The following is a 17,163-nucleotide window of genomic DNA, read 5'->3' as shown; positions in this document are numbered from 1 at the left end:
AGCTGCGCTCTGTCGCTTACAATGTACCTACCTAATGACATAGACTAGAGTAGATATAGACATTTAATTAACAACAAAACGGATAAGTAAACTGCCCTTAAATATTAGGCGTACTAACTATATTCAGGGCCGTCGATAAATCCTTTCTCGGATGTCATTAAAATGGAAGATCAAACTAGTTTGAAAGAACATACGACACGCATGTTAAACACTAATTAACTCCGATATCAGATTTCAGCCACGGGCCTGTGACTAATAATAAATTAGAAGTGTTATAATGTTATTAGATACCTATATGATAAAATTGGCTGTTTCCAGGCAAAAGGCAGTAGTTGTACCTATTGCCCGATAGCGTCACAAATGTACCTACACAACACACATCTCATGTCCCAAATATACCAAGCGATTCTCCGGTCAACATACCAATTGCCTCCCTGGCATGGCTGGCGCGACGTATCCAGCGAGCAGCGAGTCTACCAGTGCGGCCTTTGGTTTGGATTTAGGTATGTTATCATAACCTTTAGCCCAGCCCTTCATTCATAATATTATATGCCACATACGAGCGATGTAAAAGTGAATCAATAATAAAGACTGCCAATTTAAAAGCTTAGTTGCGTTCAACCAAGACAGACATCAGAAATATGTATGAACAGATGACATCAGTGACAGTATAAGAGCGGTCTTAGGGGTCTAAGACTCATACATTTTGTGTGGCACTGGGATATAGTGTAATATTATATAATAACTCTAACTAGAGAAACGTCCCTAGATGGCGGTAAGTGCCATACAAAATATAGGTAGCTTAGGTACGCGAGCCGAGTCTGCAGTCACGAAATGTAGATGTATAATTTAGCTATTCTTTGTCGTAAGCAGTCTTTCCTGTTCACGGAACAATGGTGTTCGGACATTTGGGAGGCGTTGGCGGAGCTGAAATCGCAACGTAGAGGTCCTTGTGGCACTTTCATGAAATATTATGTACCTAACACCGCCGCAAAAACCGCCCGTCATGGGACGCACGCGCAAGCAACAAACGCCTCGACAGGGTGTAAGGGTAATAGTTAGGGAGGCGAGGTAGCTAAATGGCGTAATTCAACGGCGCCGTCGAGACCTATCAAAATCGAAAGATAAAATAATTTCGAAAAGAAAAGCTCGTATGGCAAAAACCATTTTAGCGGTGGGTTTGGCGTGTACGGTATTTCAAAAATGTTAAAAAAAACAGTTACTTGGGCATTCTCGAGCGCGTCAGATATTCATACTACGTATGCCCCGAGTGCCTCTGATAACAACGGTATACTAATCTGCCGGTTTGCGTGGTGGGGGTAGGCATATAAAGTAGTCAAAAATGCAAAAAAAAACAAATTACTCGAGCGCGACAGATTTTCGGAAGGGGTGTTAAGTAGGCCCCAAGGAAGCTTCCTTTAAAAAAACTGACGATTTCGGCGTGAGGATAAGTTACGATGAATTTTTGAAAATGCAAAAAAAAAAAGTTTTTTTGAAATACTCGAGCGCGTCAGATTTTCATAGGGGAGGTTTATCTCGGTATCCTGAAAGCATATTTTTTTAATCTGACAAAAATGTTGGTGGGTTCTCTTAATCTGACCGAAAAAGGTTTTTTGGTTTAGGGTGTACCGAAAATTAATTCCCTTCTACCGCTTCTTTCCCCACCATCAATGTTGCGAAATAAAGGAAAAATACTGGTAGGACGGCATATTTCCGCGAAGCGCTCAGTCCGTATTACATGTTTATGGCAAATTCCTCTTTTTTGCTTCAATTCTTCACTTCGTTTTGCTTACGGTACGTCCAAAAAACAATTTGAGGATCAACAGGCTATTGAATAATATACATACATGAAACTGTACATGTTAATAATACTTTCGTATACAGATACGCGTAACTTTTTCCGAGTCCACGAAAATTGTCGAGAAGCTTTAGAAAAAAAAAATTGAGATATAATAAAAGTCACATAATTTAATCATCGTTATTTCATATCAATTTTTTTTAACACCCTCAGTTTTCGAGATATACTAAAAAAACCGGGAGTTTGAGTTTTTATGATGCTTCAAGTCAAAAAGTTTTAACTTTGGACAAAAATGTAAAGAGACCTTTTTTGTGTAAAATAAAATTACCTTTTTTGTTTATTTAAACTTTTTTTTTGTAAAATGTATCGTTCGCGACTTATATGCCGCAACGCGTTCTTAGGAAGACGAAATGGCTCCTCCACACTTCCGGTCATGCGGAAACCGGCAGATTTTGTATTTTTAGTAAGTTTTAATTACATTCTTCAAAAAAAAAAAATATCGCGCTCGAGAATGCCGGATTAACGTTTTTTTTTTACAAGTTCGCGACCCTATAACTCGGCGGCGTCAAGGACTTATCGTCAGATTAGTTAAATTTAGTCTTTAAACACTAAAATCAACCCCCAATATCTTAATCTGAGGCGCTCGAGTATTTCAGACTATCCATTTTTTTTTACTAATCTGATCGTCTATCCTAGGCGCGCGTCACTACATATAGAGCTAAATACTTTACAAGGTTGTTCTATTAGGTCTAAGGTATCTCTCATATCTTAAACTGCCACGCTCGAGTATTGCCGAAAATTCCCCTATTCGCCTCCCTAACTATAAGGACTATATTGAGAGTTGATGGAAAATAATATGTATTGGGTAAAAGCGTTGGTCTAAATACTGGGCTATGGGATAAAAAACCGGACGCCTGCCTAATAAAGCGGTATCCAATTTTATTACAGGCTGACGGCAGCGATAAGCGACATCTAAAATTAGCAGTCTTTATTATTACTCGTTTAAAGCCAGATGTACACCAGGCCAAAGAGAATTTGAAATAGAGGAATATTGTCAAAGTAAATTATGTAGTCAGTACATTTACTGCCATCTTTCGACACAAATGATTAAAACTTTTAGAACGCCATTTGACTTTGATCCTTATTTTTTCACTGATATGTGATAAAGGACTATGCGTCAAAACGGTCCCAATACCAACAGAGTTGAGAATTAGATCATTAGATAGGTATTTCTATTTACTTCATTTCATTCTATGGGCACCAAGCAGAACTGAGATACTGGTATTTAATCAAAATGTCGTCGCCCTTACTACCTAGGCAATAGAGTCCATCGCTGGGTGAGCGCGGCATCCCATTCGGTGTGCTCGCCCGGCGGTGCGCGGACATCTACCCTGCACCAGTTTTTTACTTACTAGGACTATATTGCCTAGGTAATAAGGATGACGACATTTTGACTAAAATACCAATATCTCAGTTCTGCAATGGAATTCCGCTTGGTGACCATATAACGAAATGAAATAATAAAAATACGTATTTAATTACCTAACTCTCATTTCTGTTGGTTATTGGTCCAGACTCCTTACAAAGTTGCCCATGGTCCTTTGTTAAATGTCAAAAAGTATCGCCATCTACTCGACGATAGGCCAAAAGGTATGGTGCCATCTTTTCGAGCAATAATTACTTAGACAATATTCCTCTATTTCAAATTCCCTTTGACCCGGCTATGGCTTTACATATTATAAATATAATAACACAGACAATATACACTCTTACTAATCACAACACACAATGTAATCATAATGAGCAACTAGCAGTGTTTTTGGTATTGTTTTCAACTAATCTACATAGTTATCTATTAGTTTATACACACAGCTTTTAAGCCAACATTTATTATATACACTTAGGTATGTATGGTTAAGGATTATAAACATATTTAGATTGTATTTTCTTTTTCTGTTTCCAAAAGTAAGAAATTGGTGAAAAAATGCCTACTATTTGGGTACAGTTCTAAACCTCGGCTGGTTTTGGACGATGTGTGTCATTTCCAAGTAAAAAGTCTCACTTGCCATAAGGACGCTTTGACAGGCTATTCGTATAAAGATACAAGCAATTCTCGTCCTTATGATACAAGCGACAAAGTGGGACCTTTGACTAGAGCTCGACACATATTACAATTATACATACAGTTGTAATCCAGCAGCCGGTAATATTGACACTTTCTCGAGCAATAATTATCTGCATTTTGACTATTGTCGCCGATTTGGAATCGTACAATTGCGTCTTGACAGGCCGCTAACATCGAAAAATCGGTATCTGCCTCTCAGTCCTTCTTGCATAAGTACTCGAGCGATAGAGAGGCAGATAAATAATTTCGTAGCGAAGGTAGGCTCACTGAAATAAAATAAGGCTCGACTTTCGGAAACACAAGAGTAAAGGAATATACATAGTACCTATTTATATTTTATGGTATCGTTTTCTCTTCTACCGCGTTTAATAAATAATTCAAAACCCGGTTGCTGATACTTATTATTACCGTCAACTACCTTACACAAAGCCTTATATTGAAGCATGGCCACACACTTCTTGCTAATCACAATCGGAAATCGAAAACTTCCATTAGTTAAATAGCCATTTTAAGTGGTCGCAACTGGGGTTGATGCCATAACCCATGAATACAAGTCGTTCAGTCTGTATTGAGCCTGCATAATATGTCCACACCTCAAAAACACTAAGTATATCAGGTACAAAATATCTGCCATATTTTTAATGTTACGCCGACATTTAACCTTTTTGACGCCGTGTCAAACAAAAGCTGAGGAGTTCGCAAATTGCGGGCATCTTTCTTTGTCACCCTAATTACGCCTTAATTGGAGTAAAAGAGAAAGATGCCGGAAATTTGCGAACTTCGTCTGTCACTCGGACGCCCCGTCACCGAAGTGGCAAAACTGAAGTTAAACTTTATGCATATGCACGTAGGTATTGCTCTGTGGTCTGTGACGGATTAATCCGTTTTCGGCGTTAGACCTACGGTGCGGATATATCCGTCATTGGCGTCAAAAAGGTTAACGCAATCAGGTAGCAAAGACAAAAACGTAAGTTGTCCTATAAACATAAAGACAATTCTAAAACTCAGAAAACATCAGACTTGGGTAGTCACAGCTAAATTGTTCCGTTCTCCGGACGCATGTTTACTTAGAATAAATAATATATCTATTATTTGCTAGTTAATCATAATCAATATCTAATTCATTCGATATAATGTTCTTTTCATATAGTAAACACTTCCGGTAGTGTAGCAATCCTGAAACAATAGATAACAAGTAAGTAATTTTTCTTATACCTACTGTAAGGCCCCGTTCGCACGGCAGCTTTTTCGACGCGCGTTAAAAAAGCGTTTGAATGACACAAATGGATAACCATGTATGTATTTACACGAAGGCGGTTTTTAAGCGCGGCGCTTTTTACTCGACTACGGCAACGCAAAAGGAGGGTTATGATTTTGACCGGTATGCTTGTGGGTATGTATGTATGTATGTATGTTCATCTGTTCCCTCATAACTTCTAAAGTACTCATTGAAATTTGACAAACGACGTGTCATTCGAATCGTCTTAATCGTCCGCTGGTTATAGGCTATATGACGTCACAAAAAAATGAACACGGCGCCCTCTAGAGGTCATAAAGTCACGAACCAAAAAAATAAAAATAAGTAATGATGACGTGTTGTATATCATTTGAAAGAGCTCAATTAGCACATTTCAAATATATACATATTGTTAGCTTTTGCACCCGGCTTTGCTTGCATGCACCCGATAAAACATTAATTTATCTGGTAGGTAATTCGAACTACGAATCTACAATCGCTCTGGATTCTATCTATCCGCGTGTTACGCGACTACGGCGATACTCAAGAAGGATTTTTCAAAAGAAATTTGTTTGGCCGCTATATACATGGTGTTTTTTAATGACCTGCAATATTTTATAACGTGATTAGGTATAGAAGTCCAAATCAGCAAATTTTTTTACGAGATCGGGTTTGGTCCCATGGTAAAAGTTGCTTAGTAATCTTAGTATATTCACCTCGTTAAAATTCGCAGTGGTCAGGCGAAGCATACTGAAACGTACCTATGTGACGCACCGGACTCGGTCCAAAAGGCGACACTAAAAGGGTCAGGCGTAGCCCGATGTACGTGGCGCGCTGTACGCGGTCCTAAGCCGGGCGCCTTCGGCGCCCTCATACTAAAAGAGTTGGGCGTAGCCCGACGTACGAGGCACGATGTACGCGTTCCAAAGCCGGCCGCCGAAGGCGCCCTCATACTAAAAGAGTTGGGCGTAGCCCGACGTACGAAGCACGATGTACCTACGCGTTCCAAAGCCGGGCACCTTCGGCGCCCTCATACTAAAAGAGTCGGGCGTAGCCCGACGTACGAAGCACGATGTACGCGTTCCAAAGCCGGGCGCCTTCGGCGCCCTCATACTAAAAGAGTCGGGCGTAGCCCGACGTACGAAGCACGATGTACGCGTTCCAAAGCCGGGCGCCTTCGGCGCCCCCATACTAAAAGAGTCGGGCATAGCCCGACGTACGAGGCACGATGTACGCGTTCCAAAGCCGGGCGCCCTCGGCGCCCTCATACTAAAAGAGTCGGGCGTAGCCCGACGTACGAGGCTCGCTGTACGCGTTCCAAAGCCGGGCGCCTTCGACGCCCTCATACTAAAAGAGTCGGGCGTAGCCCGACGTACGAAGCACGATGTACGCGTTCCAAAGCCGGGCGCCTTCGGCGCCCCCATACTAAAAGAGTCGGCCGTAGCCCGACGTACGAGGCACGATGTACGCGTTCCAAAGCCGGGCGCCTTCGGCGCCCTCATACTAAAAGAGTCGGGCGTAGCCCGACGTACGAGGCTCGCTGTACGCGTTCCAAAGCCAGGCGCCGAAGGCGCCTTCATGCCAAAGGTTGTCGGGCGTAGCCTGATATATGCGGCGCTTTGCGTGCATTTCTGTACTGAGGACGCCCTCGCAAAAGTAATATTAAGTGACTTCAAATATTATTGTAAGCAAAAAGAATAGAGGGGTCCTGTCATTGTAAATTTACTGCCATGGACGTATGCCACGATTATAAACTTTAAGGTAAAGTGGCATACGTCCACGGCGATCCTTTGAATATCTCTGTAAATATATAAACAAATGATAACTCTTATAATTTTCCTATATGATATGATAATTTCAGATAATAATTCTATCTTGTTTCATACTTTTTAGAGCGCGATTTGCAGTAGTCGGGTTTTAGTTTTTGAACTTATTTTTTATTTATCGAGCACTGTTCGATTTTCGGCGTTGAGCGTTGGCCGTTAATGGAATTGATCATACGGAACTCCGTGTATCTGTTCTCATAAGCGTTAAAAAAGCGCCGGCGCTGCTGTCAGTTGGCTGTTAAGTGTAAATTTTTGATGTCAATCGTCAAAATTATTATTAGTTTCACCTTAAAAATGTCAACTTATGCTTACTAATTCCTGAAATATTCAAGCTATATTCAAATAATACGTCGTAATAGCAAATAAAGTATGGCTTTGCTGAGATGCGTACGTGGCAGTACGACTCACAAGTGATTTTTAAGCGTTCATATGAACACAAATATTAGAAACGGTAAAAAAGCGCCAACGTCGGGTTTTAACGCAACGCTTTTTAAGCTGTCGTGCGAATGGGGCCTAATTCTAAAACATGTGAGCTAAATAGTTCCGAGTTAGTCTTACCATCATTAATCGTCTTTCCGGGAGCTCTCGGTGGCTGATCCTCTCCGGGGCTGTAAATTAAAACATTTTGCATCAGCGGAATAAAATCTGAGACCTCTAACTAAAACCCACTGGTGGTGGTTGCAATAGCGTACTGTTCTAAAATACCACAAAACATAATCCTTCAAAAAAATCTATCAATAATGATGAATTCCATAATGGTGCATCTTGTATCAATGGCATATGGTAGATCTTATTGACCATGATTTTCAGTTATTACATTTTTGTTTTGCCACGTCAATGAAATAATAAAGAATCATCAACGCCATGTCACAAATTGCACGTGAACAATCCGTATAACATATCAAGTCGTGGCGTGTGGGGCAGGAAATATAGTGACTTTATCCTCCTAAGGCCCAGCCATACAAATGAAAAATGCATTATTGCCACAGAAATTTGAACCTTTAGTGTAGGTAATAGAGTCGATTTTCAAAAACTGAACGAAACAAAGCAACTTTACTCTGTAGTCTGTACCAATCGAATATGATTTAAATTTTATTGAACTGATTAAGTACCATAGGTAGGACCTTGGGGCTGGGCCTTACCGGCCTTAGGAGGACATATAATAAGTAAATGGCGGCGAAAAGGGTAATAGAGGAATTAGTAACGACGACAGAATGCCTAATTGTCATTTGATGTATCTACAGGCCTTATGAATTTAACTGTATTAGGTACACCCAGCTGCAAAATTGTATGGCCACTTTATGAATGGATTCATTCATTCACTGTCAATGCAATTTGCAACTCGTACATATGAAGAGGCATTATTTAAGAATAATATTAAGCATTAATTGAGTTACCGCAAAATATTGATGGTAGGCGACGACTCCATAAACACATCCCACTGAGACTAGTATTTGAATGATCAGCCACACAATGACGTTACACATCTGCGCCTGACCAAACAGCTGTTTTCCATTTTTGATACACAGCATGGATTCTGTTACCATTATGGCGCCGTACACCCAGCACTGCGTTCCAACTCTTTTGCAATTGGGGTCTGTTACGTAAATGTAATATTGCCTGAAAATAATAACTGAGAGAGTAATCGAATATTCAAATTGAATAATTGGAATTACATAAACTCGCATTTGTGTGTGTGTATTCAATAACAATATCGCGTCAATGGTTTATACACTTTATATCTAACTCTAATAAGTACAGTCGCCTGCGTTCGCGGTGTTCCACGTTTGAACCTTAATATAGTGGAAGAGAGTCTAAAAGTGGCGCGAACGCAGGCGACTGTACATACCTACTTATGATCTGAATATGTTTTATTTCTGACTGAGCGTTAGCGAAGGTCTCTGTTTCAGCTTGGACAAGAATGCTTTCATATCTCCGGATGTTTTCGTCTACAGGTCGCATTTCTCAACCATTCTCGTGAAATTTTGTGAGCAGGTTCAATAATTAAATATATATTTATTATTCAGTTGTCGGAATTTTTCAAAATGGCGGAGCCATAGGGTTTGTGAGGTCTACAGGTCACAGAGTCGCTAGTTGCATTGCATAAAATAAATATGAAGTATACCAGAAGTTATGGCAGAAATGACAGAAACTTAGGAGATACTTATTTATATTATATGTAATCTCTGCCTACCCTCCCAGGAAACTTTTAGGTTTTGTGGGCTCTACCTTCTACCTTTGCGAAATAGCGATTTTAAAATTTTTAGCGAAATTTTAGTCTACTACGCAATAAAATCGTGACTCGCGTTACTTTTTCATGAACCTAATTACAAAACTTTTCCTATGAATTGTGAATTATAATAAATAAATAATAAATAATAAATCATTTTTATTTCAAGTAACTTTTACAGACTCATAGATATTGTTAGTATGTACTTATAGCTATGTTAGTTTTAGAGAGTTTAGTAATAGATGGAGTGTAGCAACATAATAGTATTACAAAGCAGCTGTTACCTGACAGACGGAGCCACAATGACTCCGATGAGACACAACCGGGCGCTGACCAGTGGGTGTGACGGCGGCATTTCGAATATATGTTTCAAGAAGAATGTATTCAATTCGGATATTTGCCAAAACACAACAAGTTGGGCCAATGCGAAAAACCTCATGTAGGTGCAGGTAGGGTCCAGCCATCGCACTGGGGCCCATTGGACAGGGGTGAATTGAAGAATTGCTCTTTTGATCTTGCCAGTAGTAGATGAGATGTCCCTGGAAATGACAAATCGTAAGATGAATATAATGTGTGTAGTCAATTAGTATCGCACAAATACGAATCTGATAGTCATGCAGCCGCAATGTTTTGCACTGCTTTAGGCGCCCTAAGATATTCCTTTCTCTATGGCAAATTTCCTATATACATGTATTGTTTGTTACTCTTGTGACCTCTATGTAGACAACTGATTTACAGATATACATTGTCTAGCAGCTTAACCCACAAAGGTAATTATACCCATTTTCCCAGTTTGACGTAAAAACGCTGTGATTTCGCCTCTATAATAAACCATGGATATTTGCTCACCTTATGCTGACCCATTTGTATTCTCTCATTTCTAAAATTTTACAAATCTTCAGGCCGCACCAAATGCCCAAACCGTTACAGAGCAATACATCCAATATCACTGAATCCCACCAACATTCAAGAAAATTTGGCAGCAAATGTGCAAAAGCTATTTCTGTTATTTCCCACATGATAGATATTGCCCATAACAGGCCAGCATGCCGGAATAGTATAGCTTTAAACGTCCATCCTAGGAAATGTCCCCAGGCAAATATATCACAATGGGACCAAACTTTAGCAAAACTAATATCCGAACAATTGACAGCATACTCCTGGAAACAATGAAATTATTTTTGAATGTTAATCAATTAAGGGCATTATTGCGTTTTCCGTGGTTAATGCATGAAATTCATGCCAAATTAAATATAAACATGCATTAATTACCTTGTCCATGTCTATGTGAAAATTACGAAGGTTAGGATCAATCCAGTACATTATCTCATTCACCGTAGAATAACTTTGGAATAATAAGAACAATAGAGCCAGCAGGTAAAGTACGGACATGCCAAACACCATCCTCCACAAAGCAGGATGAGGTCTTGTAAATGGCCCATTTGGAAATGTAAGCACTGATATTATTAGGAAAAAAAATACAACACAACATATTCCTGACCATATGTTTTCTTGAATACTTGATTCATCCCTGTAAATACAAAAACACTAATAAATTAAATTTTGTTAATTTTATTTTTAGGAAACCATGCACACCAACACAAGTTTATGTTAAAGACAATATGGGCTTGGTTTAATCTTCTAAACCCAATAAAACTAAGTTTAAGGAAATATACCGCTCTACCCACACATATTGCACTGTCAATGTTGCTGAAGAAACTTAATTAAAATAATATAAACAGATACACCATGTGATTGGTCATTTAACAAAGATATAACAAAAGTCAAGTAATAAAAAGTCTTATTGGGATCTGATTCAAAAATTCACCCCATGTCAAATGTTTTAAATTAGTAAAATTTTGACTACCTTTGAAAGTTTACATCATTTATTAAAGTGGCACTTTTAATAAATTTATTCTAATTCACTGTTTCAATATGACTGTGAATGTATACCTACAGCTAACTAACCCAATATGGGTTAACGACAAGCAAACAATGATGTCTACTATTCCATCATTTAGTGTTCATAATATCCATTTATTGGGTGTATCAGATTTAGTTATTATCGAAAAACAAACATATCAATAAGTGACTTCAGTAAAGAACAAAAACTAAAAAAATATACTTACATTTACAAGGGTGCAAATAACCTGAGTAAATCAATCCTAAACCTTTGAATGGCATATGTGGTGTGTGCAGCGCTTCATCGTAAATATCAAATAACTATGATTTGCATAAATATATAAGGGGTCATCCATTAATTACGTCACGCGAATTTCTAGGTTTTTTTACCCCTCCCCCCTCCTTGTCACACTTGGTCACATTTGGCAAACCCCTCCCCCCTGGTGTGATGTCACATTTCTTCAACGAAATCGGCAAATATTTATTTAATAATTTATTAAAATATTTTTGACAAAAGAAATATTAGTAATTTTATAACCCAAAACTGATTAAGAAATAAAATTAAACGAATAAAAACGATTATCGTTTCAAAACCTTGTTATTTAAATGATAATTAGCATATAAAATAATTTAAATACATTTTCGGTTACTGATGAAGTTAAAGTGACGTCACAAAGTTTATGACTCCCCCCTCCCCCTTGTCACAACATGCCACATTTTCTTGACCCCCTCCCTCCCCCTAAACGTGTGATGTAATTAATGGATGACCCCTAATATATTTTGATATATAATATTTTGTTCGCATATAATCAGGAATATATAACCAGACTTAGTCAGGTTATTCACGCCCAACCTATATTTATTAACATAAAATAAAATCATGCTGAATGAAACATTATCTCAAAAGTCATTTACAAAATCACAGAAATAATATCATGGAAATTACAGTAAATTAGACACTCTTTTTCAAACCATAAACAAAACACATGGTGTTAAAAGTTAGATGCATTAGTTGTCTTAAATATATCCTTTATAAAATGACATGTTAGGACAGTGTTATTGTTATACTTAATTGTCGGTAGAGAAGACCAGCTGATGCATGATAGAAGATAAATTTTCCAGGGTGGGTCGAAAGTTGGATATTAAGTCCTCAAGATAATTATTTCTGCTAGTTACATCAGACAAATTAATTTTAAATTTATAAATGGTAAATCGGATTTACAATGATATAATAACAAAATCACAATACCTGACAAACGCAGTATAAATAACCGAAGCAATAGACACTGCCAATAGGGTTATAGTATGGGGTTTGTAGAAAAATTCTATGGATATATCATCTACCGGTCGTTCATTAATAGAACTAAAGGCATTCGCATATTCAGAAGACGGTGTCACAGCGGGTCCCGACATTTTTCGCTCCTTCATAGTAGTTATATAATACACTCAATAAAAATATTGCAAAGGGTGAAACCAGCCAATTCTCAACAGACATCGGGCTAATCAAATATTGAAAAAAATCAGATCGTGGTGGCTGTGGCGACTTTTGACATGACAGTGACATATAAATTGGATTGTTGCTAGTTTAGAGCTGTCTAAATGGATTATTGCACATGGCGCATGTAACGAGTGCTTGTTAAGGGCTCTATAGATGTAACAATTTATCTTCGGTTTCAATCTTGGAGAATATAACCAAACGGAGTAGCCATTAACGGCGTTCCCCTCTGTCGAAACTGTATGACCAATGGTCATACACATTGTATGGACGGACATGTCTTTTTTTACGTTACGTATACATTTGACGTGTCCTTCCCCGCAAAAATCGGCAGACTGTTTTGTACAGAAAAGTACAGACAATGCGTCTCCATTTGGTTATATCCTCCAAGGTTTCAGTCATGCTCAAAACATAGGCCAAAGGGAATATAATCACTACGATTTAGCATAGGTATGGAGGGTAGAGGTAAGGAGAACAATCTCTTATGGGATAACTGTTGCTAGTGTCCAGCTGGCAGCTGTAAATATAATAGTTCGAATTCTCTCCGGTGGCGCTAGGGTAGCACAAACAAGCAAGGGCCCAACGTTTTCTGTTCTCTTTCACGGCGCAGCAACTAGTATCATTTCTCTCTCCTCGCTCTTTTAAAAATGCCGTTTGTCAAAAAAGGACAACCATACTGTTGACAACATGGACTTCAAATAAAGTGTTGCCTTTTTTGATGCGCCCAGGCTGTGTATGTGTACGTAACAGCGTATATGTGTGCTCTTTTAGGGATGTAAAACGTCGATTTTAATCATGTTATATATCGATAAACGCTACACAGCGGAACGAAATAGCGATTAATTGAAGCTTCAATATCTTCGTTAAACATAAACATAATTGAAATGCTAATGGATAATTAATATATTATAATGTAATAAAATAATTCAATTATTGCGGAACACATATTTTAGTAGGGGGCTATTCATAAATTACGTCATTTTAAATTAGGGGGGGGGGGTCTGGACATCGGATGACGGTAGCATGAAGTAGGAGGAAATGGGGCCATTTGAAGCATGATTTTTGGATGATTATAGGGGAGGGGGGGTCAAAAATCGTCAAAAATCGATGACGTAATTTATGGACAGCCCCTAGGTATTTATGTATTTTAATTAAATATCTGAACTTTCCCTTGGTTCCCTGCTGCGGCGTGACGATAAAATTGTGATCTGATAACCACAATAAAGAATAAAAGCGTTTTTGTTCATTTTAGGTATCGTTAAACCTTTGAAGTAAAATTAAAATTGCAAGAAATGTCGATAGTTTATCGATATGACTGTATCGACATGGCTACAGCAAGGTGGGCCTCATTGTTAATCGTACACTAAACAAAAGTGGCAACAGTGACAGCTCGCTGAGACGGGATCTCTATATATTAAATCTATGACATGAACTTAAGGCCCCTGTACACAATGGGCCATCGCCGGCCATTCTGGGGGACGCATTTATGCGTTAGATAGCAAGTGATATTGCTATCTCATTCTACCGCATGGCTGCGTCCCTTGGACTATGCTTGGACTGGCCGGCGATAGCCCATTGTGTACTGGGGCCTTTAGACGTGATTGACGGAGTGAAGTGCGCTGTCAGTGATAATTTTTTTTTGTTAAAAAAATTGTTAGAGATGTCAATACATATACCCAAAGAGTAAAGTAAGTAATATAGGTACATATACCTATATATTTAAGGTTTTTTGATGGACACTTTTCAGACACATAGATTTTTCTCCTTACCTCTACCCTCCATAAGCATAGGCCTTGATACATTATTTTTTATTATATTTGGCTAGGGCTTTATTTCTATGAATGGTGCAGGCATAGTCTAATAAAACATGGTCTTCTATTCCCAGAGTGACACAGGCCTACGTCACAATAACATGGCCGCTATATATAGCGCTACCGCATATTATCATATAGCGCTGTCGCCAGAGGCGTATTTACAAATTTGGCGCCCGGGCCATTTTGATTTGCCGCCCCCTTCATCAGTGACGATAAAGTATTTTATTTAAGAAAAAAAAAACCTGCAACAAGTACCTTTGGGGTGTGAAATAAAAAAAAACTAAACATTTACCATTTACTCACATAGGCATTTACATTGTTTTCCTATGTACAAATTGGTTGACAAAATCATCAATAACGCTGTCGTAATTTAAAACGTTTGTCAGCTCAGCTTCTATACTGGGTCAAGCAGATCTTGTCAGTAGAAAAAGGCGGCAAATTTGAAAAATGTAGGCGCGAAAGGATATCGTCCCATATAAAATTTGAAATTCGCGCCTTTTTCTACTGACAAGATTTGCTTGACCATCTATATATTAAGAAGAGTTAAGCTATTCAGGCGCTCTCCGCTGATAGTGGAACGTAGATATTTTTTTATTCTTTTGAGTGCAGAAAGGTGACGTCACTAATGTCACTATTCTAGATACAGATTTATATGGGCCGTTTTTGTCACTCAATGACGATGCGACCTCATTATATTTGCCTGATCTGATCGGTGACCGGTGGGTACTGCTGGGTTTTGGCCATTGAGAATCAAGGTGAGACATGGCAGTCAGGCTGGATATAGCTAAGGAGTTCGGTCGGGTCTGGCATCGAGTCTGCTCGAGGGACTATATGTTATACAAATGGATCGCTAGCTTTTTTTCCGGTAGACGCACATGAGCCGTATAGTAGACGGAAGCTGCTCCGATAGTGTGGACATTACTGCTGGCGTTGCACTAGGTTCTGTGCTGTCATTGCTGCATATCAATGATAATCATTGCTATGCAGACGACAGTAGTAGGGATGCGTATTACACAGGCCGTACCATTATCCCTCATTCTGTGGTGCTGGAAAGTCATGAAAAGTATTGTATTTGTACCTGATATCGAGAGCACTCTATCTGTACTGAGTTTCGGCATGGGATCGGAACAATTTAGTGAGATTCAATACCACGAAGACACAAGAACCGCCCGTATGTATATAGTCAGATGGGTCACAAATAATGTTAGGCACGTCAGTGAAAACGCGAGCGTAGCGAGCGCGAAATTTTTTCGAGAAAATAGTAGGTACATTTTTAGGGTTTCGTATTTTAAAAGGAAAAAAACGGAACCCATATAAGATCACTTTGTTGTCCGTCCGGCCGTCTGTCTGTCTCAATATAAAGGGTCTTGACATGACAGAGGGCGGCAAAATCGACAAGGCTTGTTATTTAAATTTTACAAATAAATAGGGGAGCGACAAAATTCTGGTCGACCCTATCTGAACAGCTAATAAAATATTTTTTTGACCCAAATTTGCCGCCCCCTAAAATCTGCCGCCATAGGCTTCAGCCTACTCAGCCTAGTGGTAAATCCGGCACTGCGCCGTACTAATACTTCTTGAACGAAAATGTTGCTTAATTTAGGTACTTGTTGGTAGATATTTTTAGCAATTGGTGGGGTTTGAAGCGTTCGTTTGTTTATTAATTTAAATGTCAATTAAAATATAGCTAAGTTTGATTATAAAAGGCGCCCAGAAAAAGCCGCAAGGGGGCGGCTTCGCCGCCCCCCTGCGGCCTGCCGCCCCGGGCCATGGCCCCCTTGGCCCTATGGTAAATACGCCCCTGGCTGTCGCATGATGACGTAGGCTTGTGTCAGTTAGGTGACCTAGAAAAGACGGGAATGGAGTACCAGGCGGAGTATATTATTATACCATGGGTGCAGGTACTCAATTGAAACTATTTGTTAGTATCAACTCTTGTTTATTTTTCAGTGTAAAGTATACAATAAAATATTAAAGCGTTGCATTACATTAATTGCTTCTGTCTCATTTAGTTCATAAATTCATAATAAATATGCGAAAACCATATTAATTTGTGTCAATCATGTAAGGTTTAAAGTAGGTATTACCTATTACATGAGTAATAGAATACCTATTTTGTATATAAATAATATAAAATTGTCCACAAACATATTAGGTAGGTACTTAGTTATATTAGATATCCCATTCCATCCTCTGCAAAAGGCGTACAATTTTCCACTTCTAGTAGGTATTACAATATATTTTATACTTATTCTTAATATTTTTGCCTTTGTTACAGCACTCGTGAAAAGTTATATATATTCTTTAACAATCGACTAAAATTGTAAATACTTTTACAGTACATATGGTCCTATTTTCCCGCACTAGTGCGTAAAATAGCACTTTTCGTGCGTATGTCGAAAGTTTACGATACACGTGCGAATAGGTAATTCGCAACTCGTGTCGATTCAAAACACTCCCTTCGGTCGTGTTTTAATTTATCGCCACTCGTTTCGAATTTCCTCTTTTCCGCACTTGTATCGTAAATAACTATTATTTTAGTGTAGATTGTTGAGTTCATTTATCTCAGAACATCAATCACGTCAAGAATATTGGCAAAGCGTGTTAAGAAGCTTATTACCTACATCTACACGGTCGTTGGGCACTTTTGTAGGAGCATTAATTGGTCGGCCTACCTACAAAAAGTGCCCGGTGACCGTGTATATGTAATAAAATAAGCTCTTTTTATAGGCACTT

At 38.7% G+C, this 17,163-nt stretch overlaps 1 protein-coding gene across 1 annotated transcript; it reads right to left on the bottom strand.

The window, feature by feature from the left end:
• Nucleotides 1–1,934: 1,934 nt before the first annotated feature.
• LOC134790800 (phosphatidylserine synthase) lies at nt 1,935–12,683 on the bottom strand. The gene is made up of 7 exons (XM_063761755.1): nt 12,368–12,683; nt 10,489–10,747; nt 10,066–10,376; nt 9,501–9,755; nt 8,384–8,606; nt 7,545–7,594; nt 1,935–5,099 (listed from the first exon to the last, which is right to left on the bottom strand). Exons 1-6 carry the CDS (start codon nt 12,544–12,546, stop codon nt 7,550–7,552), a joined length of 1,272 nt encoding a protein of 423 aa, XP_063617825.1. The 5' UTR covers nt 12,547–12,683; the 3' UTR covers nt 1,935–5,099; nt 7,545–7,549.
• Between the last annotated feature and the right edge of the window lie 4,480 nt (nt 12,684–17,163).

The sequence above is a fragment of the Cydia splendana genome, chromosome 5 (genome assembly GCF_910591565.1).
Source record: "Cydia splendana chromosome 5, ilCydSple1.2, whole genome shotgun sequence".
Taxonomy (NCBI): domain Eukaryota; kingdom Metazoa; phylum Arthropoda; class Insecta; order Lepidoptera; family Tortricidae; genus Cydia; species Cydia splendana.
Note: the sequence above shows the minus strand (reverse complement) of the source record. Positions and strands in the feature narration are given on the sequence as shown.

What these genes read in the sequence shown, in the direction of transcription:
- LOC134790800 (XM_063761755.1), bottom strand. Translation starts at nt 12,546, where the DNA reads ATGAAGGAGCGAAAAATGTCGGGACCCGCTGTGACACCGTCTTCTGAA. An exon ending in ATTTATACTGCGTTTGTCAG is followed by an intron (nt 10,748 to 12,367) that starts GTATTGTGATTT and finishes TTGTATTTACAG; the next exon opens with GGATGAATCAAGTATTCAAG. An exon ending in TTCACATAGACATGGACAAG is followed by an intron (nt 10,377 to 10,488) that starts GTAATTAATGCA and finishes CATTGTTTCCAG; the next exon opens with GAGTATGCTGTCAATTGTTC.